The sequence below is a fragment of the Gobius niger genome (genome assembly GCF_951799975.1).
Source record: "Gobius niger genome assembly, chromosome: 17".
Lineage (NCBI taxonomy): Eukaryota > Metazoa > Chordata > Actinopteri > Gobiiformes > Gobiidae > Gobius > Gobius niger.
In genome coordinates, this window is record NC_136868.1 from 27,857,383 (window position 1) to 27,880,208 (window position 22,826).

The 22,826-nt window shown below is 42.0% G+C and overlaps 1 protein-coding gene across 3 annotated transcripts in view; it reads left to right on the plus strand.

Annotated features, from left to right (window-relative positions):
• The window catches only part of LOC306977346 (discs large homolog 1-like protein), a 125,716-nt gene that overhangs the window by 33,965 nt on the left and 68,925 nt on the right, over positions 1-22,826 (plus strand). For all 3 annotated transcript variants that reach the window (XM_079575649.1, XM_079575648.1, XM_079575647.1), the window contains one exon: positions 1,739-1,861. In XM_079575649.1, coding sequence (XP_079431775.1) covers positions 1,739-1,861 — 123 coding nt within the window. The remainder of the gene's footprint in view (positions 1-1,738; positions 1,862-22,826) is intronic.

Sequence of the window (22,826 nt, forward strand, 5' to 3'; positions counted from 1 at the left end):
TTCTTCACTACTGCATTTCTATAAAATCTGCATATTTATTTTCAATCCGTACAATGCACATTCCAGAATAGTAGGTGGAAGTGTGCAGATTTAATATCAGTGCCATTGATTATTCACCACACTTGTTTAAAATGATGTGTACTTTTTACTTACTACTCAAGTAGCTCTAGTAATAAAGGCATTAATGACTACTGCTTTTTAAAGGCTGAATATGTCCAGGAGAGACACACAGTAGAGGGGTTCCACCTTGGCATTAATGTTAAAACTTGTTGCATTGTCCTCACCCAAATCTTTATAGAGCGATGGATGAAAGAAGTAGAAACTAAATACGTACGATTTATTTGCTTCACTTTGCGACTGCTCAAAGCTGTATACGGGCATGAAACATGCATAGAATTCAGTTGCTTGAATAATTTGGATGTGCTGGAGGGATTGTGACAATGAAATGAGTGGGGGCCAAAACTAAACCCCTAATACCCTACTAGTAATGCTACATAAAGATCAAGGCTCAGGGGTATGAAGTAGTTGTAAAAGCCCAAATAAAGCATGATAGGACCTTTGAACACTTTATTAATGTCATCTAATGTATTTTTAGCATTCTATTCCAATGTCTCTGACAATAGCTCAGTTCCTATGTTCTGCCATAACCCACAGGTTGTTGGTTTAATCTCATTTGTGTGCCCTGAGCAAGAAATTAAACTTACCTTGCTTGTATAAATAAAACATAAATACAACTTTTGCTACAGGTACCACCCTAGACGCTACTCAATGTACTCAATGTAGTTTTCTTATTAAATATCTTTTAATTTAATTAGAAAAAGGCTTTAAATCACAACTATTTAACTCGGACTAAGTGTGGTAAGAGTGGGCCCTGAGCCACAGTTTTAGTGTGTTGGCGTGATTGAGCGATTGGCAGTGGTCTGAGGTGCTGTCGGTGCAGATGGGGGGCCACGTTGCTGTCAGCCTGGCCACAGAGGTAACTTACCTTAACACCGCTAAGTGCAACTGTGGAATGAATGAGGTCTGCAGATTGGCTTGGAGAAAGTATAAACGACAGAGACAGGTTTAAATTTATTCAAAGATTCAAATGATGTCAGACTTGGAATGATCAACAAATCCTTCTAAAAAAATTCTAAGTATTAAGCACAAGACTGGAAAAGTGGGTGTCTACTTAAAGTGGAGATGTCCCTATGGAGCCATGGTCAGCAAACCTTTTTGCATGAGGTGCATTTTCCAAAGATTATACCTCTGAATGTGCCACTATCAGATATGGAAAAAGGATGCTAAATGATTTATTATAACAATACAACAAAACAATAACTTTCTATTTTGATGAAGGAATTCAATATGTGTGCAGCACAGTGCAGTTTATGTATTTGATTAGCTTTATTCTGTGGGAGGAATTTGAACTAACACCTGTACATTTCTGTATTTTAGGCCATATTTTGTTTGTCATTGTGTGACACTTTTGAGTCATTATCAGCTCTTTGTGCCAAACAAAATCCCTCCAAGTACCGAAAGTGGCTCCTGAGCCAGGTTTTGCCTACCCCTGCTATCGAGGGAATGTGTAGCTTGAACTATTTCTTTGTTCCCAGGTGAAAGCTTCTATATGAATAGTCCTAAAATAGCCCAAAACCTGATTTTCTTTTAGCGAGTCTGCATTGACAAAGTGAAAACACCAAAGTATTGGATGTAGCTGAGTGTCGTGCCGTAGCTGAGCCGTGTCTGTGCACTGTAGGTAGATTCTCCCGATGGACTTTTCGATGAGGAGACGTGGCCCGGGCCGGACGGGGAGCAAATGACTGAAGTCCCCGCTCCACCGTTCTCCTCCCTCTATCCTCAAAGCCACTCCTACTTTCAGGTAATCCGCCTCCCGTCAAGCATGCTTCACGTTCATGTGTTTGGGGGCTGTGTTATGCGAGCATGCTGTCTCCGTTTGGTGTTCCGTTTTGCTTTGAATCCTTAGAAAGCGCTACGGTCTTTGTTGAAACAGCACAGACTTCTCTTTAAGGTACTGGAAATGTGCATGTGTGTGTATTCCAACATTTTCCACTGTAACTGTTTGTTTGTGCGATTGTTTATGTGATATGGGTGTGCAGCACTGCGATAACGATATTATTGTGATATTTTACTACACAATATGTTCCCATTTAAACACAAGTCGTAAGTATTTTGTTTTTCAGCAAATCGTGTCAAAACAAAGCTTCTGTGCACATTTATAAGCTCCATGCATTTTGAATTGTCCAGCTGGAGTTAGCAAAAATGTGTCGACCTCAATCAGTTAGAAGAGTTTATTATATATATCTTATTATATAAAAAGTTTGTAAAAATGATGATTTTAAACTTTAAGAAATTTGCAATTGCAGCAAAGTTAATATAAAGGCTTTTGAAAATAAGCTTTGCTATTAAGTGAAAGTCTACCTCGACCATCAGCCTGGCTCCACATCATGGAGATGGTCCCCGGGCGCGGCTCTGCCGTCGACCACTGCTCCTTACGGGTCGCCCCAGCGGCATCGAAGGATGGGTTAAATGCAGAGGACAAATTTCCCTACGGGGACAATAAAGTATACAAACAAACAAACAAACAAACTGGAATCGTTTTCCTCTTTTAACTGTAGTTACATGCAATGACCTGCAGAAGGCGACAGAGGCCAACTCTATAAGCTGCATAGATGAATTTAGACACTGCTGACATTCATGAGCTTAACTCTACTGCTATGCACTGTCTGGCATTTGTCGTTTTTGCCTTTCTCTTTCTTTTTTTTTTTGCTTTTATGCATGTGGCAGACCGAATTGTGAATCCTGTTGTGACTTATTTGTCCACATTATTTTTTTTGCTGCACAGCAATATTTGCCAAGTCCCTGCGATATTTTCTTTGCCTTGGACTGATCTATGATGGATTCTGTCACACACAGTTAAACTTTGGGACTTGACTTGTTAGCTGGTCACTTACAGTAGAAAAAAAAAAACATTCTCCACAACACATTAATGACTTAAAAATGGCCGTAGAACAGAGCAGTTGGTCATCAAGATTTAGGCCGATTTCTATATTCTTATGAGACTCGAAAGCTGTCGAAGAAGCATCTCAAATATATCTCTAAAAAAGAAATACAACCTTTAATAACTAAATGATTCTTAAATGCGATTAATTGTGATTAATTAATTACAAAGGCCATAATTAACTTGATTAAAACACACAAAAAAGAGAAAAATAAAGCACCGTGGCTAGTGCTAATGTCAAGCCCTGTATCCCACTCTCATCTTGATACTAAAAGCGCCCGATCTTATTTATAACCACTTGGTCCATTTGCCTAATTTCTTTTTTTAGAGGAAACGCCGAGTGGACAGAAGCGGTGCCAGCATCGACTTGACTTAAATAACTCCAACAACAGACTGTCTGCCCAACTGTCCAGCTCGGTGCAGGGCGACAGGGGCGCGCGGGTGCAGTCATTAGCTTAATGCCCACCGCGAGGAAGTCACACAGACGCACACAGACACAAACAGGCCACATTTGTTGATGGACGTTAATCAGTGTCCATCTGAGAAGCAACTCCTACACGCACACAGCTCTCCCACTCTCCGCTGCGCTGCTGGAGTGGTGATGACATGTACTGACTCTGTGTTTGAAGCTCTACTTACCAACGATATGCTAGAAGAAGGATATTTGTCGACTTAGTGTAGTTTAGATTGCGGTGTTTTCAGGCCTTGTCCACACGTAGTGAGGGTATCTCACAAAACAAAAGAGATTTCTCCACATACATACATAAATAGCCGGGCTTTTAAAGGAACAGGCCACCGTTTTTGTATGTTCTATCTGAGCTTAGAGGAGTTGATACCTACCTGTCTGGTCTGTGTGCGTGCCCGTGGAAGAGCCTGGTCGCTTCTAACTTCACCCCCGTTTGGAGCTATCGGAATATGCTGGGAGAGGCCAAATGCTAACAACATCATTGGTCTTTTTGCGTGACTGAGGGCACACAGTTCTTCCACACTGAGATATGTTCTATCTGAGCTTAGACGAGTTGATACCTACCTGTCTGGTCTTTGTGTGTGCCCGTGGAAAAGCGTGGTGGCTTCCAACTTCACCCCCGTTTAGAGCTATAGGAATATGCTGGGAGAGGCCAAATGCTAACAACATCTTTGGTCATTTTGCATGACTGAGTGCATGGCCAAAGATGAGACAAGTACACATCGACATCTCAACCTGGATAGACTCAAACAGACAAAAGCAGCGATTAGGAAGATTTATTGACATGTATATTACTTTTGGCGACCCCGGCGGTAACATCGATGTATGAAAGTCAGTATGGATGAACAGTTAGGAATGTCTTCCCCGGAGCCTGGACACTGGTGGTGGTGTGGAAGAAACGTGAAGATGCAGCAGGTAGAAGCCATGGATGGAAGAGGCGGAGATGGGGCGGAGGCGGGTCGCAGTGCAGCTGGGAAGCGAACGAACCATGATTGCTGGGGCTTAAAAGCGGGACCGAGGGCAATGATTGGCTGCTACAGAGGTGCGGCTCTAACGCTGATGGCTGAGGGTGAGGTCTCCTCTCGGAGGCGGTCATTGGCTGGAGGTAGGTGATGCTGAAAATAGTCTCCCAGGTTGAATTAACGCCTTGGCTTCATATCACAGTAAAAATGGTGGCCTGTTCCTTTCCCAAACGGCACTGCTCTTCACACAGATGAGGTTCTAAAGTCGTTTTGCAACTTTCAGGGAGCAAAGAGGCTTTATTTTCACTGTAATGCTGACAAGCCTAGCACGTAACGTTTGATCAAAAATGCTTTACAGGTAGATGCACAGTGGTCTTTTTGATAAATCTCGTGTACAGAGATTCATTTATCTTCGTTTTAGATAGAAAAGATTATCTGAAAAGCAGCATGGATTTTTTTTAAATGTTTCAGTCACAAACAAAGAGTTATAAGGCTAAACTAAGACTAAGATTATAAGACTTTTTGGAGCTTTTTTTTTATTATCAAAAAAAACATGCACATGAGCAACTTCGCAGCCTTTGTTTTCAGCTTGTTTTAAGGTTTCAATTCAGAGTTCGCCTTTCAGTTGTTCTCTACATGCTATGGTTTATTTACTCTAACAGAAAACCCACAGCGAGTGCATCCAGTGTATTGTAGCCCAATCATACCATTTGACGATGGCTGGATTCAAAAGCTCCGCTCCCGTGTTGTGCCTAAGTAGTGCTGTAATTCACTTAGGCCTCCTGTGTCTGTCTCCGCGCCTGTATTTATGAAGCTGTTGATGTTGGTGCTTACCAGAATGAGCAGGTATAATGGACGCGCTGGTGCAAGGCCAAAAGCTCTCCGGAAGCGCGCCCCGCCACAGTATGGATCGCCCCGCAGTCTGCCCGGACCTTTATGGTCCGCGCACGATGTAAAGGCTCAGGTTACAGCCAACTTCAAAAACAACTTATTCATATTTCTGCGGGGGGACAAATGGCTGCGCCGGAGGCAATTTGTGAGATATCGGTGCAGCACTGGCTCTGTGGTTGATAATCGTGTCCAGCCGCTGTTCTGTCATCTATTTCAGTCCATTTTGAGCATATGATAAAGAATTTAGGACAATTACGGCTAATTTTCATACACAAACTTCTTCGCAAGTATAAACGTTTGAACTCCCGAAGCATCGTTCTCAAACAATTAAAGAGGGGGGTATCACGCTTTTTTTCGGGTCTTTGGTAATAATGTCAAACACATCTTTATCATTATCTTACACTATGTTGGCTAGAAAATGCTAAAATCTAAAAAAGCTCAAACAAAAAGTCCAATATTTAATATCCTGGTTATGCAGGAAACCAGCTCTAGGTTCCTCCCACCCCCCTCCTCTTGATCCCCTTCTTAGTGCAGCTGTTGCAATAAAGAGAAGAAAATGTTAAGCTATGGTGAGTGTTTTTTCTCCACGTTAAAGGATTAAGCTTGGCGAGAGAGCAAGGGATAAGTAGGAATAGCCTCTGGGGAAGATTCAAAGATTGATCAAAAATGCGTGAGTGCCTCGAATTATACCTCCAAGTATGTTTTGTATAAGAAAACAACATCATAATATGGTTTAAAAAAAAAGTACATTTTGCATTATACCTCACTTCAATAGGACATTAACTGCTTTACTGTTGTACTTACAGGCCTCTATGCATTTTGGGCTGGTTGTGCTACGACCACTTTAGAAATGCCCCCGAAGCATCCTAAAAATAGATGCTATTTTTTAATCATTGTATATTTTTTCCATAATCGAGCTGCTCTAGTTTATTATGTCTCTCATCACGCTTATCCCACGTTTTAGTTTATGCATTCAAAGATTCTTTTATTTGTCAATTAATTTCAAAGTGAAATAGTTCATTCTCTCGTCCTTGTTGTGGAGCTGGGGAGTGGGGAGTAGGGGTGGAAGCACAGGGAGGGCAGGGAAGGGAGGGAGTTCAGCTTCCTCATAGCCTGGTGTATGAAACTGTCCTTCAGTCGACTGGAACTGGCCCGTGGATTTCGCAGTCTCTCACTTAGATCGTTGTAAAGAAACGTTTTAAGCTCCCTGTGTGTCCGGCCTTGCAGCATGTCCACAGTTGCATTAAACACTAAGTGCATGTAGTATGACCAAGTACTTCCTGGAAACGCTGTCCGGCACATTTCTACCTGCCGTCGGGAGAAAGGGCAGCGTTAGCTTCTCCCGGCAGCCGGCCATTAAAGATGCATGACGTGTGCTTTTATTTAATTGGTGCTGAAATATTAATAACCTCTGGCATTCACAAGCTGACATTTGGCTGCAGACATCGGGGGGCGGGGCTTAGGGAGGCAGCCTGTTGTTACTTCTGTCACAAGTTTGTGTTCCTGTTAATTTCAATTTGTTATTGTGATGGCAATCCTGATTTATTTTGAACAGACAACGTTCTGAAATTGTGACAAGATGAAATTGTGGCACATGAACGCAGCCGTCTGCTTTGTTGTACGCCGTGTTCCCACAGACGGCGGGACATGGTAAATGGCACTTGTACATAATGCGGTTTGTTGAGCGACGGCGATGATGCAGGTTGACAGAACCTTGACTCTGACAGGAGCAGACTGATGTGCTGTCTTTTGTTTGTGGGCGGCACAGGAAGAGCTATTGTTACAAATGGGCAACACAGGCTGGACTGCAGCCGTCTGGGTGCCATGGACGAGGGACGCCGTACGCCTCGTCTAATGCGATCAAGGGTCGAGGAGAAGATAAAAACTAGGGGTTGGGTATGACATGTCTGTAGTCGACAAGGAAGCCTGTCTCTTCACTCTCTTTGCACAGGAATAGGTCTGAAATACTTCGCATTGTCTGCTCTCAAAAGTAACACTTATTAATAAACCATGGAGTTTTCTAAAGCGTTTTAGTTTTGTCACCCTCATGCCTCGAGCTCTGCTGTGATTGACAACCGTCACTATGGAGACTCAAGGGGAAAGGGGCGGAGTTAAATGGTGCTCCGCTCACAGTGGGAGAAGTGCAGAGGATCAGACCGAGGGACTGCTCTGTTTTAGCAGAAGAAAACTCCATCACACTACAAAAACACAACACACGGCCTTTGTAAAGCAGCAGAGATCGTCAGAAAGTCGCTGCGTCAAAACAGTCTCTAGGGAGTGGTCTAAAACGCTGCTAAATTGGCAGCATGGCACATGTGAGGGGGACATGGAGTGGCGGGCGCGTTATTAGGATTTAGCCATTTTCCACATCGTCTGTTTTTAAAAGCATGAATTATCGCATTTATTTGATTTATCGCCAAGTTCGTCCATCTGACTAATATTTACACATTTTTGTTCATTTAAATCTTGTTTTTGTCTAACATTTTGATTTAAAAAAATGCAATTGCAAATTGAGTTTAAATTTAATGGACATTGACATAGTGTTGATGTATCACATAACATTTCCGACGTACCGCTGTGTAAAGATATTGGTCGGCTTTGGCACTTTAAGGTTCACAGCTGAACCATCACTACAAAGTGACAATCGAAAGTACTCAAAAAATTGCTAAAATTATTTGAGGTAACTTTTTTTATTGCCTTCTGCTCTATGGTGATTTTTCATGCCGTCTTCCCGCTCTTTCATCACTTATTTTCTTTTTTTCCCCAAGTTTTCCATTTATTTCTATTTTATTGTCTTCACTCTCTTTCATTGACATGGGAAAGTCCTGCCCATTGAAAGTGCAGCGCAAAAGAATAAAATTCCTGAGAAAATAATCCCCAAAATATATTTAATCAGATTAAATTGGCGAGAACATGCACATTTTTTTTATGTGAGCATCTTGATAAAAAAAGAAAAAAATACAAATATCTTTCTACGGATTCAAATGTCAATCTGTTGAATTATTGCCGCTCCTGCGAACCACTGCGCTTCTATTTTCTCCAGTCCGGTCCCGTTCCTAAAAAGTCCGAGCAGATGGAGGGAAGCGACACATTAGTCAGACAGCACGAGGTGTATTTCAGGACGTGGGAAGCTGTTGCCATGGAAGCGGTTCCCGAGGAAACGCAGGAAGCAGCGTTGACCAGTCCAGCTCCACCTGTGGCCAGTCCAGTCATAACCACCGCGTTGTCATTCTCCTTTGGCCAAATGCTCGTTCAAAATGAAGACACTTAATTCCTATTGAGGACGCCTTTGTGGTGCTGGAGGACGTTGTTGTGATTCATATCTTTCAGTTTTAGTTATTGTCAGATTCATTTCACATATTTCGTTGTAGGATTTTCCGTGACGTTGCTCATCCCGGGTCATTGGCTTTTGCTCCACAAATGTTTTTTCTCATTGCTTTATGTCTCATCGTTGCATAAGGGGCGAAAACCTACTTGTAATATTTTATTGATTGGTCTCGATGAGAACTTCTGCAATCATGTTTTTGTGCATCCGGGTTAATGGTGATATCGATTGATGTGACCCAGAAAGCAGAGCAGCGTTATGATTCTCGCTGATTGTTGTTGTGGCTGCCAATTATTATTATGTTATCAAGTCGGTTTGAAAGAATATGTGTGGGATTTTTGCCACTAACAAAGCACCCAATGAGTATCGAGATATTTGATTAGAGTAGGTTTGCTTTACTTAAATAAATGCACAATAATTTTAAATCCAAATGGCTAAGTTTGAAGCTAGGTGACATATTATTATTTTTATTATTTTTCTTTTTTCTCTCTTGGTAGAGCCAATTAGAGGAAATGAAATCAGAACCTTTTGTCTTCAGAAAGAATCAGAACCACTTGATTTAATTTTGCTAAATTAATAATTCACCTCTCTGTCACTTTTATACCTCAAAGGTGAGCTACCTTTGTGAGTCAGACAGACGTAGATGTGACTGCCAGCCTGTGAAAATGACCACCGATCGTCAATAAAATGAGTGTTTATAACCCATCGGCATATGTTCAAAAACTGTTAATCCTCTCGTTTACACATATCCAAGCATGTGATCCATATATTAGTTTAGCTCTTCATATTTCAGTTTTGCCTCTCAGATATTGAAATGTGCACCACTGATTCTTGAAGATAATCAGAATAAGTAAGCGTTAGATTTGACGGTGGAGGATTACACAGTGAATCATTCCCGTTAATTCTAGCGCTGTGCATCTAAACTCAAGTCTCTCACTGACCTGCGTCTCGACTTGGCCGATCGTTTTTTTTCTTTGTTTTTTTTCTCTCTCTTTCCCTCCACATCCTTGCCTTCTCTCCGCTCTTTCATCTCGAGCCGGTGCCAAGCAACAGCCTGTTGTTTTTGTGCCGAGGAGTCATGCTCTCCGCCTGTGTCTCCAGCGAGTGGGAGAGCGAGCGAAAACCGCCTGTGGGAAACAACGCGTTTCGATCTAACTTTACAACAAATAATGCTTTTCAATCACACCATCACACAAAGCTGTTGCCCGGCCACTGGATTTGGTTACACCGGGTAGTTTTTTCTTCCCCAGCACGTTTGAATAGTGATATCTGATTGGCCGGCTGGAATAACAGGGGGCGTGGAGCAGTGGCAGTAATGATATCTAAGAGTGGGAAAGAGTATGAGGGGGGAGAGAGAGCGAGAGAGGAGTCAGGTTGCAAGCGGCCATAAGACGAGGAAATTGGCGTCAGATCGTCAGGCGAAATAAATGGCAGGGTAGGGAAGGCTTGAGTTACGTAGTACGCTTGTAGGAGGGGAGTCAGCGGACATGTGATTTTCTTTTTTTTTTTTTTTCTTCTCAACATCAAACTCCCACCACCTACTACTTGATGCTTCTCTGCACTGCCGCTACTTTACCACGTCTTCTGGAACTAAGTGCCGTAGAAGAGCGGGGACTGCCTCGGAAGGATGGACGGAGGATGACAAGAACGACTCGAGCGAACTTCTCAAGACAATCCATTTCTACATCCCCTTGACTTGGGAGAGGGAAGCGCTGCGGAACCCTGCACAGACACGAAGTAACGTTGGACATCTTTCCCCCATTGTAGAGACAAGATGGGATGACAAGGAGGGCAAGGCATTGGCAGGTACTTTGAAGTAGCGTCGCCTTGGAATTGTTGTTATTTCTTGGACTACATCCGAGGAACGCAAATGGAGAGACAGTTTAAGTGTTTTTCAACGGGAATCTGGAACACAAATCCGCTGTTTACTTTTGTGTAAAGACAAATATTTTCAGTGATGTGAGGCAAGAACAAGACATCAAGAAGTCCACTGAGTGATCCAACGCACACAGTTGTGACGGACCATAATATTGGAAAATCTGGGGAGAATATGGAATGGGTTTTTTGCTTTTTGAAAACTCCGTAGCGCAACTAAGAGACAAAAAGCTCAAGGAAATGTAGATTTTGGAAGTACAGAATACAGGCAGAATTTCTGTCAACATGCATGGATCAAATCGTTAAGTCTTGCCATAAAACGACTCTTATCCGAACCGTAACACAGCCAGAACGAACTAAACCAACGAACATGCCATCGTCGGAATAAGAAATCCAAACCAACCGCCAATATGAACTACATTTTCGGCAACAACACCCTGTACCCGCGCAGTGGCGGCCGAGTGGGCGGGTCATCCGGGGGTCAAGGTACGGGCCCCGGGGTCAAACAGAAATTGGGGCCCAAGCGAGGATCCTCAGAGGAACTGGGACCTCCTCCGCACACCTCCTCCCCGTCCACGTCCTCTCCGGCCTCGTCGATCCCCTCAACTTCATCCGCGTCCAGATGGCAACAGCTGCTGATGTTCTTCTCCAGGAGGAGCGCGTTCACGGACTGCATCAACGCCAGCCAGGTAACGTCAGAGCGTGGGATGAAGCGCTGGGTCAAGATGTTTTAGCAATCTGATGGTCGAAGTCAGGTAAACAGTTTTGCGATCCATGTGGTTGGTTTTTTCCATAGATTTAGCCCAATGATAAAATAAAATATGAGCTTTTATTTTTCTCATTTATTGTTTTTATTGGTAATGCATAACTCTAACATTAGTCTTTAACTTTGCCGGGGGCAGGACATCATCAGCTGTTATTACTGGCATTGGCTTATTTGTTATTTTTTAGTTTTCCAACACATAACATCACACCACCAGAAATACTCCAGAATAAAGTAGGTCTTTGGGTCAAAATAACAACCGTGACATAAAATCATGCAAGAAAGCAACACATCATGACCAGCCAAAGCGAGCAGTGTCTTTGATTTCTGGATTTTCACGCTGCCAAGGCATCTAAGTTGAAGAAAAATGTTCACGTAAGGACGTCAACTCCACTTGTGAGTATTTGTGATTGATTTATAAATTATTGAAGGCAAAGTTATTGATGTCTGCCTTTTGTTGAAAATATCCGGGGCTGTTCCATCCCAGGGAACTCCAAAAATGATGTAATGGGAAGGGTGAAAGGCTGTAAACATCCGTCAGTCATGCTCATTATGTACACAAGGCTATAGTGCACAAATCTTATTCTAAAAATCAATTGAGAGACAGCTCGAGACCAAGGCCAAGTCAACAGAGCTATTACTTTCTATTTGTCATGCTTCTATTGCATCACTATTTGTCGTATTTTCTTTTTTTCTGTTGTACAGGGCTCTTTGACTTTTGATTGATGTAGCATTGTACAATTTAAAAGTCACTCATAGCGATCATTTCGTTAACTCTGTATTAGTTGTATTATAGACAAAATTGTCGCTTTGCTGTGGAACACATCTTTACATTTCCTTTTTTTTAATTGCAAACGTCTTGACTCATTTCTAAATTGTCAATGGCAAATCTGTCTTCCTTGATTTTTAACCCGGTAAAGCATGTTTTGCAAATGTAAAGTTGTTTGCAAGCCAGCCACTCCGGGTCCAGTACCCTGTGCAATGTCTTTTTCCCATAGACGTTCGCCTTTAACCATCAAACATTGCAAATTTTGAAAGATCTAGATGATGTCAGCTGTTGTCAACCCATCAACCACGTTAAGGTGAGATCAAAGCCAATTTAGAAATCATTTATGAATGCACAGACCTTTTGAGATTTTGCTTTACATACAAATGAGTGTACTCTGAGTTAAATGCTTCATCAGATTCACTTGAGTTTGTGCTTTTTGTGAAGTTGAATATTAATGATAGCGACAGAAAGGATATGAATGCCATGAGATGGACATGTCCTCGCCATACTTTAGTATAGGGACTGGCTTCTCCATTCATTTGTAAACATATATAACTAAATATAGTTACTCGAATAATATATTTACTTGAATTTGTTGTTATGTTATAGGACTGTAGGCTAAATACTAGCTTAAAGTAGTATAATGGAGATAAGACATTCACTTTTCCGTTAAAAATCTATAATTTTTCAAACCCCACTTTGGAAACCACCACTCTATACTATAATTTACATAATTCTATTCTTGCATCACATTTTAGAAAGCTTTCACTTTTTTGCAGACAAACATTGAAGTGCATAGAGTTTATGTTTATGAGCAAACCCAGAAGTAGCACTGATGCTAAAACAGTTGGTGAGCGTAATATTGTAAACATTACTGAGTAACTGCTCCCTCAAAGCTGTGAAACAGGCTTATAAACACATCCCCGCGAAGGTTCAGCATGTTATTAGGAAAGCTGTATGCCAGTTTGGCCCATAACTAACGATTTAAAATGAACAAGCTGCTTTTTTGTTTGATTTGAAAATGGAAACGGCGCAAGGCCTTTTAAGATGTGGTCTGATAGAATGAATGTTCAACACTAGTGTAAGCATTCTTCCCTGTTGGCACAATTTTCCAGTGAACTTGGCAGGACACGGGGATGTCTCCTTATCTCTCCTCAGACAGGATTTGTATAAAGTCATTGTGCTCCGTCTAAAGGGGCAGAGATCCAGGTGGGGAGTGTCATGTGTCAGGGCTTTTGTCTGACTGAGTGTACAGCCCATTGGAGGTGACTCTAGTTTCAGTTTCACCGCCAAAACACTGACAGGGTAGGCAACAGGTGGATTCAAATATAAGGCTTGTAACCTTAAATAAGTAATACAATGATAAATAAAAGAAAAAAAAGTTGGGTTTATTGTTGGCTGTCAACAGCAGTTGATTAGAAAGACAGTTTAGCTGTGAGACCACTTATTGAGGCTTAACAAATTCAGGCCTGTAGCATTTAGATGATGGAGCAAAATTGTCCAGCCATTTGGCAACACAAACTGTAGGAATCAATATGCTTTCTGATTGGATAATTGGATTGAGAGCCAAAAAACTCCCCCAGCCACCATATTTACGATGGTCGCTAATGTAAAGAAAATGTCGCACTCTTTGCTGTTAGATGTGGGGTGTACTGCACAAAATATGACTTCGAGCAGCATCTCAAACATGATACACTGCTTTATTGCACATTATTTAGGCTGAAATGCGAACTAGTGATTAGCAACTTGTATTTTAGATCACTTTTCCATTCATGATTTGGATTTTGTTAAACAGACTCTGCCCATTATGAGTGCCGTAAGTCAGCCGCAGACCAATGTGTGTTTCCTTATATTATTTATGGCCATCACATTCGGTGTGGCCGTTCCAATGCCCACAGATGGAAATTTTCAGTTGCAACATTTACGGAGGTGATAGCAGGGCTGCAAAGCAATGACCACGGGTTGTTGTGATTCACCCATCACCTCCCTGCAAGCATCTGAAAGTGTTGTCCTCTCCAAATGCTTCCTACCAGATGGTTCTGCAGCAGACCATCTGGTGTGTCAGGTAAAGTGACAATCCACAATGCCATGTTGTTGTTTTTAACAGATTATAAGCAAATGGAATATCGTGTTATTTCCTGTTTCTTGGCACCCAGATTTAGTCAAAATCATCAGAATATCCTTTAAAATACTTTGCTAACATGAAACAATAACAATTTTCAGCAGTCCAAAATCTTACTAACTATGGAAGGTATTTGAATGGCCAATAGGATCAATACATTAAATAAGTAGAATTTAATTTGGCTAGTTCATGACTCACGGGCTACTCTATTTTCACTTACTTTGTTCAAATCCGAAGTGAAAAAACCTTCTAAAATACAGTATGTTCCTTAAGTTTAAAATAAGCTTTGGCAAGTAATTAGAGCGCTTGTATCTCTTAGTAATTAGTCTGTTCTCAGCAGGTGGAACAAAATCAGGACGCCAGGCTTACTCGTGTTGCACTTTCCAAGCTGTGAAGGCGGCAGGTGGGATGGCTAGCGTTGAGTTAGAGAAGCCAGCTCTGCCTCTCTGGGTTTGTGGAGCAGATTTCTGATAATGTTGTCATGGAAATGCGTCTTGGCATCCGAGGAGAGACTTGGGTGAGCGGTTGCTATGGCGAAGGCACACTTTATCTCCGTGGTCCAGTTCAATCCAAGTTCACACGGGCAATCCTACTGCACTTTCAAAGTCCACTCTGGGAGCAATGTCTCGTTCGCAGGCTTCTTGATGTGTCGTTTTTACGCGACACTTGGTTAAACCTGTTATTGTGCTCACTTAAAGCCACACCGCGGCCAACTTAACTGTCGCAGACCTGTGATGAATAAACAAACATGCCGGTCCTACTGATCAGCCGGTCAACAGCATTACTAATCACATATTTTTCCACCAATAAAACACAGAATAAAAAGTAACGCTTGTAATCGCTGGGTGAAATGTCACTATTTAAATGCCTTTTGAGAGGTTACAAAATGTTAACAAATTTTCGCAATGGCTAACAGAGTGTCCAGACCTTTTATGTCAGGGCTAAATGCTGTTAGCAATTAACCAACTTGTTATTTTGCAGATGTAAAGGCCAGATGTAGACAATATAGTGTTCCGAAAAAAACTTGTGGAGGTAGGAATGACGGTTCTGTGTTCAATCATGCAAAAAACGTTCAATGGAAAGTCCATTACAGCACGTCCAGAGCTGGCACCCATTTCCTTGGCGCTTCCGGAAGAAGTAGCCTACATTTAGTCCACTCTTATTTTACAGTCAGTGGGTTAGGCTTTTTCTTAAGCTTGTTCGTACACTGCCCTCTTGTGGTTAGAAATAATTGTCTATAGTTAGGCCCGAGCAACGGACACGCAGTGTCCCGCGAGGGACTAATTAAAATCGATAACGGGGGACGAAAACGCAAGAATTCACGTAGCAAACGTGAACCGATTCGCAAGTAACAGGGGTCAAAACGTAGTGCTCCGCAAGCTCTAATTTTGGGTGGGGTTCGCGAGAGAAAATAATAAAAGTTGACTCTGTGGCGCCCCCTCAAACAGGCGGTTTACATTGACCCAATGGAGGAGCGGTCGCAAAAAAAATCATCGTACAAACGTGACATTGGCCAGGGACATAGACCACGTCAGGACATGTCAAAAATGATATTATGACCCCGCCCTAAATGCTACAGGAAGTCGGCCATCTTGGCCCGAACCTCAAACCTTCAAAATCGTACCTCTTGAACTTCTGGCCCCTGATCCCCGAGTTTTCAATGCAAAGCCTCCAATTTTGGCCAACATGTCCCAAACCCATGTGGCTTTCTAAATCATCATTTCAATTTTTTTTAAATTATTGGGCGTGGTCATGACAAGGCCGCAACTGAGAGGCCATTTTTAGCAAATTTCAAAGCCTCATATCTTTCACAGACTTGGCCGGATTGGAACGGACCCAATCCGGCGCGCGTGCACATTCCACACCTGGACCTAATGGTGGGCACACGCAGCCGCTATCGCCAAAAATGACTCACTGGCGCCCCCTCAAAGGTTTTGTCTTTAAAAATTCGTATAAAAAAAACGGGATGGTATGGAGGTGTGGAAAAAATCATACAGACCTTGTCTGTGATGGGGAACAACATATCAAAGCCACGTCACTCTGAGTAATGTCTTTGTGGGAGAAAAATAATGGCCGAAAAATCGTTTCCATTATTATTATTATTATTATTATTATTATTACGTCTTTGATCTCAATTTTGACCCCCTGAACATTAACGAAAAGTCAATTTTATTTGACCAACGGTTCAAGGTTGGTGTAAAATTAACTATTTTGATATTCGCAAGACAACACTTTGAACAATGCCTCAGTGGCGCCCCCACATGCACGCCCCCCATTCATTTGGAAGCATGCATTTTTTGGCCTAAACCTTTGTCTTTGAGTACAGTGATAGAGCACATCAAGACAAACTTAAAACATCATTATAACTCCGCCCTCTGACAAACAGGAAGTCGGCCATATTGGATTGAAAATTGTAACCTGAATTTCTTCACCTGATATTTTGTCAAGTCACTCGAAGGGTTTTGGACCAAATGACATCCAACTTTGTGAGTGTAATCTAGAGGCGTAGAGCTACAATAATCGAGCTCTTTTGTTCGGATATCTGTTACGGTTTGTCTCTACCGCTCTGCTAAAAAACATGCTTTTTCCCCGCCTCTTTGGTGACAACTCACAGGGGCACGCAAATTCAGATCACACTCATATTTGGATCACATAAGCCCCTCTATGGATCGTACTGATTACCCTTGATAATTGTACAATTTTCCCAAAAATAGCGCCCCCTACCTATACCTTCAAAATTACACTTGCACGAAAGTGAAAACAAAGGTGATATCCTGATTCGGCACGTCGCACTGATCAAAAAAGTCTATTACAACATGCCTCTATCTTGCTTAATTTTCTGTATAATTAGGCCCGAGCAACGGACACGCAGTGTCCCGCGAGGGACTAATTAAAATCGATAACGGGGGACGAAAACGCAAGAATTCACGTAGCAAACGTGAACCGATTCGCAAGTAACAGGGGTCAAAACGTAGTGCTCCGCAAGCTCTAATTTTGGGTGGGGTTCGCGAGAGAAAATAATAAAAGTTGACTCTGTGGCGCCCCCTCAAACAGGCGGTTTACATTGACCCAATGGAGGAGCGGTCGCAAAAAAAATCATCGTACAAACGTGACATTGGCCAGGGACATAGACCACGTCAGGACATGTCAAAAATGATATTATGACCCCGCCCTAAATGCTACAGGAAGTCGGCCATCTTGGCCCGAACCTCAAACCTTCAAAATCGTACCTCTTGAACTTCTGGCCCCTGATCCCCGAGTTTTCAATGCAAAGCCTCCAATTTTGGCCAACATGTCCCAAACCCATGTGGCTTTCTAAATCATCATTTCAATTTTTTTTAAATTATTGGGCGTGGTCATGACAAGGCCGCAACTGAGAGGCCATTTTTAGCAAATTTCAAAGCCTCATATCTTTCACAGACTTGGCCGGATTGGAACGGACCCAATCCGGCGCGCGTGCACATTCCACACCTGGACCTAATGGTGGGCACACGCAGCCGCTATCGCCAAAAAGTCCTTTAAATGTCTTTTAAGTGGCTTGTAAGTGGCCCGCCCATCCTCCGTGAAAATCGCCAGAGGTCTTAACCTAGCAGCGTGCTGGCCTCTGTCAGAGTTTCTCCTGAAATTCGCCAGTATTCCACATTTCCCCCTTTCTTCACAAAAGCTACACTTTTGGACTCGTATATACTTATACTACCCCTCTCTAACAGACATCAGCTTTAATTTGGACGTTTTTGCCTCCAAAGTCACGTTTTTCTCAACTGTACAATCACAGGAAGTTCAATTCGACTGTTTCCTGTCCGTCTCTCTGTGTGTTCCTCATACTATATGGGTCTTACCATATAATAGCTTCAATATCGAGGGTGCTGCAGGGCTGAAACCCCCTCTCAACGATTCTTTGGGCAGCCAGGAATTTACCCCAATTACAAAATGATACAATATATTATTTTCTAAGCTGTTAATCCGTTTCCTGCAAACACACAAGTGCGGAGTCTCTCATGACATTTATTTCACCTCCGCTATATTTTTCTCAGCCTAAGTAGCTCCATTGGTAGAGAGCTGGGTTAGTGTACAGGAGGTTGCTGGATCAAATTCTGACCTTGACTCTTTTTCATTTTTTTTTCTTTGGACTCAGCACTTTCTGGTTAGAACATGCATCGTCGCCGATGGTTCCACACTCATTAAAAACAGGGAAATTACCCCTCCAGTGTGTTGCTGGGATCAAATTTCAGCCTGTGAATTTAGAAAACCCAAGCAGTCATCAGGCCCATGTTTGCTTGGAATTACAGTTCAGTGATAGCATGTTCGTCTCAAGTGAAGGAGGTAACTAGTCCAAACACAACCTTGACACTTTCATATTGCCTTCACCTTTTCCATTGCCCGCTGCACACATTGTCACAGCCTAAAACACATGATTGCGGGACGTTTCGTAGCAGTTCACTCAACCTGAGTAGCTTCATTGGCAGAGTGCTGAGCTAGTGTACAGGAGGTTGCTGGATCAAATCCCAACCTAAACTTTTTTTTATTTCCTTTTTCTTTTGGACTCAACACCTTCCGGTAAGAACATGCATCATTGCCTATGGTCCCACACTCATTAAAAACGGGGAAAAAACCTCTCCTCCAGTGTGTTGCTGGTACAAAATTGCATTCTGGGAATTTAAATAAGCCAAGCTGTCATCAGGCCCATGTTTCAAGTGAAGGAGGTTGCTAGTCCAAACACAGCCTTGACACTTTTCTATTGCTTTCACCTTTTACATGGGCCACTGCACACATTGTCACATGAGTACAGCACGTTTTATAAGATTTGCTGTGCCCGTGTAGCGTTATTGCTTGTGCATTGGGTTTCCAACCATGAGATTGCTGGGTCAATTTTGACCTTTGCTCTTTTTTTTTTTTTTTTAACCGCACCTACGGTCCCATTCTCATGAAAAACGCTTTCATATGCGTCACTAAAGAGCTAGAAATGGGGGGATCGTAGGAAAACAATTGAGGCAACACAAGGGAAAATGTCGAAAACAATCGAGGAAATGTATGGGGGGGGGCATGACTTGAAGCTACCTCTCTCCTCCCGTGGGATGCTGGGAACTAACTTCTGCTCGATAACTTAGACAAAACTAGCGCACATCACAGTCCAAGTACCATGGAGCTACAGCTCAGTGATAGAGTGCTTGTCTCTGGTGTAGGAGGTTGCTGGTTCAAATATGGCTGTGACACTTTTCTAATGCTTTCTCTTTTCTTGCCGGCATTTTAATAGGATTATGATACAGTGAAGTCTGGCAGTGATTTTAACAGTTTATACAGTGTTAAGAGTTTCTGCAATTTCAACAGTTCTTACAGTTTCTGCAACAAAATAGGGATTTTTGCAATTACAACACAATTATGCCACTACATAGGGATTTTCACAATAGCACTATAATGCAATTAAAGGGACTTTCGCATATAATGTACTGTAATGCAACTTAAAGGGACTTTCGCATATAATGCACTGTAAGGCAACTTAAAGGGACTTTCGCATATAATAAACTGTGATGCAACTTAAATGGACTTTCGCATATAATGCACTGTAAGGCAACTTAAAGGGACTTTCGCATATAATAAACTGTAATGCAACTTAAAGGGACTTTCGCATATAATAAACTGTGATGCAACTTAAAGGGACTTTCGCATATAATGCACTGTAAGGCAACTTAAAGGGACTTTCGCATATAATAAACTGTAATGCAACTTAAAGGGACTTTCGCATATAATAAACTGTAATGCAAGTTAAAGGGACTTTCGCATAAAATGCACTGTAATGCAACTTAAAGGGACTTTCGCATATAATAAACTGTAATGCAAGTTAAAGGGACTTTCGCATAAAATGCACTGTAATGCAACTTAAAGGGACTTTCGCATATAATAAACTGTAATGCAACTTAAAGGGACTTTCGCATATAATAAACTGTAATGCCACTTAAAGGGACTTTCGCATATAATAAACTGTAATGCCACTTAAAGGGACTTTCGCATATAATAAACTGTGATGCAACTTAAAGGGACTTTCGCATAATAAACTGTAATGCAACTTAAAGGGACTTTCGCATATAATGTTCTGTAATGCAACTTAAAGGGACTTTCGCATAAAATGCACTTTAATGCAACTTAATAGGGATTTTCGCATATAAAGCAGAATAATGCAACTTAAAGGGACTTTCGCATATAAAGCAGAATAATGCAACTTAATAGGGATTTTCACGTCAAAATGAGCAAGTTCAATCATGGGGCTCGCAAGGACCTAGTGTGATGAAGAGTGGTCGCAAGGGACGAGAGCGAGCGGGGTGGTCGCAAGAGACGAGAGCGAGCGGGGAGTGCGCCAGGGGCGAGGGCCTTTATCGCCGCGCGCGGCTTTAATTTTCATTGTATTTATTTACTGTATCTATTTTTCTTGAATTCATTATCGTACGCTAACCCTTAGCTTCCGCACAAACTATCAAACTTCAACCTATTTTGCTGGTTTACATCCGACATCAAGTTGTCTACCAGGAACACACTGTCCCCCGCATTATCTTATGTTTATTCGAACGGGTCTAATCTAATCACATTAGCACATGTATTAGCCTGCTGGCGCTCGCAACTTCAGGTTAGCGGAACTAGTGTAGCCACATTGTGCAACTAGCCAATTCAGGAGCATCTTCTTCTCAAGAGCTCCAAATGTTTGCGTCCCACCTGTTGATGTCATAAGGAGCTTGTCATTTTAGCGGTCAAATTTCCTCCACCATGCACCATGTCTTGCTAATATCTCATAGCCATTGTTTTTTTCTCTTTAGCTTTAAAGATATGCAAATAAATGGATCGCTTCCAGTCTAGCTCAGTTGTTTTATATGTTTGGACATTTGGACTAAATCACGACCTGTTTTCAATACATAAGGATTAGTTCTGATTAGTTATGAACGTAAAACCTCAAAGCAAAGAAGTATTTTAAGCCTTTAAGCATCAGAGCGCCACCCACCGAAGCACACGTTTGCCCTACAGCCCGTAAACTTCATCATCCATACTGACAGCAGCATGTTCCTGTCACTTCTCTCTGTTCTAACAATTATCCACTCACTTTTTTCATCAGGATTGTCACGAGCTGTGGGTTAATGGCCTCCACAACATCATCCCTGTTGCTAACTGGTTTCATCTTTTTCACAATGATGTGCGACCCACTACTACACACAGTCTGATGGAGTCTGCGTCATTTGTGATACAATGCCATTCTATAAATAACCACTCAGCGCAAGACCGTCAACGCTCTTACTCTTGACACGAAGATGTTTTCGTTTCATTGAATGAAAGGGGAAACATAATTGGTTGCGTTCATGACGTGCTCTAGAGTGTAATGTCAGCTGGAGGGCAGGGGCCTATGTAGTTATATGGATGCGTTTTTTGGAAGAGGTCGTGGAATAAAAGCGTTTTGTCTTAGGGCACATGTTCAAAATCGACTCATGATAAAACGACCACTTCATGATTACGCAGCTTTTGCGTAATCCCGCTTGATTTGGCCCTTTCTTTGTCTACTGCTGAAGTGCGCCGATCGATATGTTTTGAGGACAGTTTTATAGAACATATAAACTGTCCTCCATGTTTATCAAGTTCATAAATCATTACTGGATCTGGTCTGAGAGCTAAAAGTGTCTTTATCTCGGCGCCATCCATTTGTTTTCAGCTAAAACTGAAAACTATTTCTTAGAGAAGAGGAAGGAGGAGGTGACCAGTGCGGGACAGCATGCTCTGAAACAGAGACAAACCCAGGTGCAGCATTTCAGAAGAGCACTGAAGGCAGCCAGCCTGGTTTCCCCGACCTCCAAAAACCATAAAATGTCATAGTGCCAATTCAGAGGTGCCTAAAAGAATGTTATTAAGCTACATTTATGCATTATGCAAGTATTGTGTTTAGGGCTGGGACTCGATTAAAATGTTAAATTGAGTTTATTATGGCCTTTATAATTAATTAATCGCATTCAGCATCATTTATGCAGGGGTTGTATTATTTATTCGAGGTATATTTTAGATGCGTTCCGACATTTTACCTTGTCTTAAGTGGAGATGTGAGGCAGTGTGATCGTTCAAGTAGTTCAAAGACAATAGCAGTTTCATTTATTCTGGAGAATGATCTTTTAGAGTAAGTTTACGTCGACTTAACTGTTCAGGAACAAGTTATACAGTAAAATAGTTTTTGGCTTCAGGCTGTGTTCGTCCCTGAGCAACTGAAAAAGTGTCGCTAAAGTAAAGCGTGATTGATTTCCATGAATATTATTTATCGCACTAAATATTACGTAATGAATTAGTCGGAATTAATTGAAAAATCCTGGCCCTAGTTGTATTGTGCGCCTTGGTGGAGGTCTGTACTCGCTGCCTGATGTTTTACTCCCATTAGTCATCATGGTTTGGCTGCAAGCACAACACATTATTTTCACAACAAATAATGATGTTTTTTTCCCTCCCCTTAATTTTTGGTGACAAATCTAGTAATGTTGGCTATTAGCCCCGGAGTGTCATCGATCTGCATCAGAGCTTTTACAGCAAACTGGAAAAGTTAACTCGCCTTAGCCCCTTCCTCTCTCCCTCTCTCTCTCCCTGCTGTAATCACATCGCCCTGTTTTCCCTAGGTGTGCCATCTTCCCGCCTAAG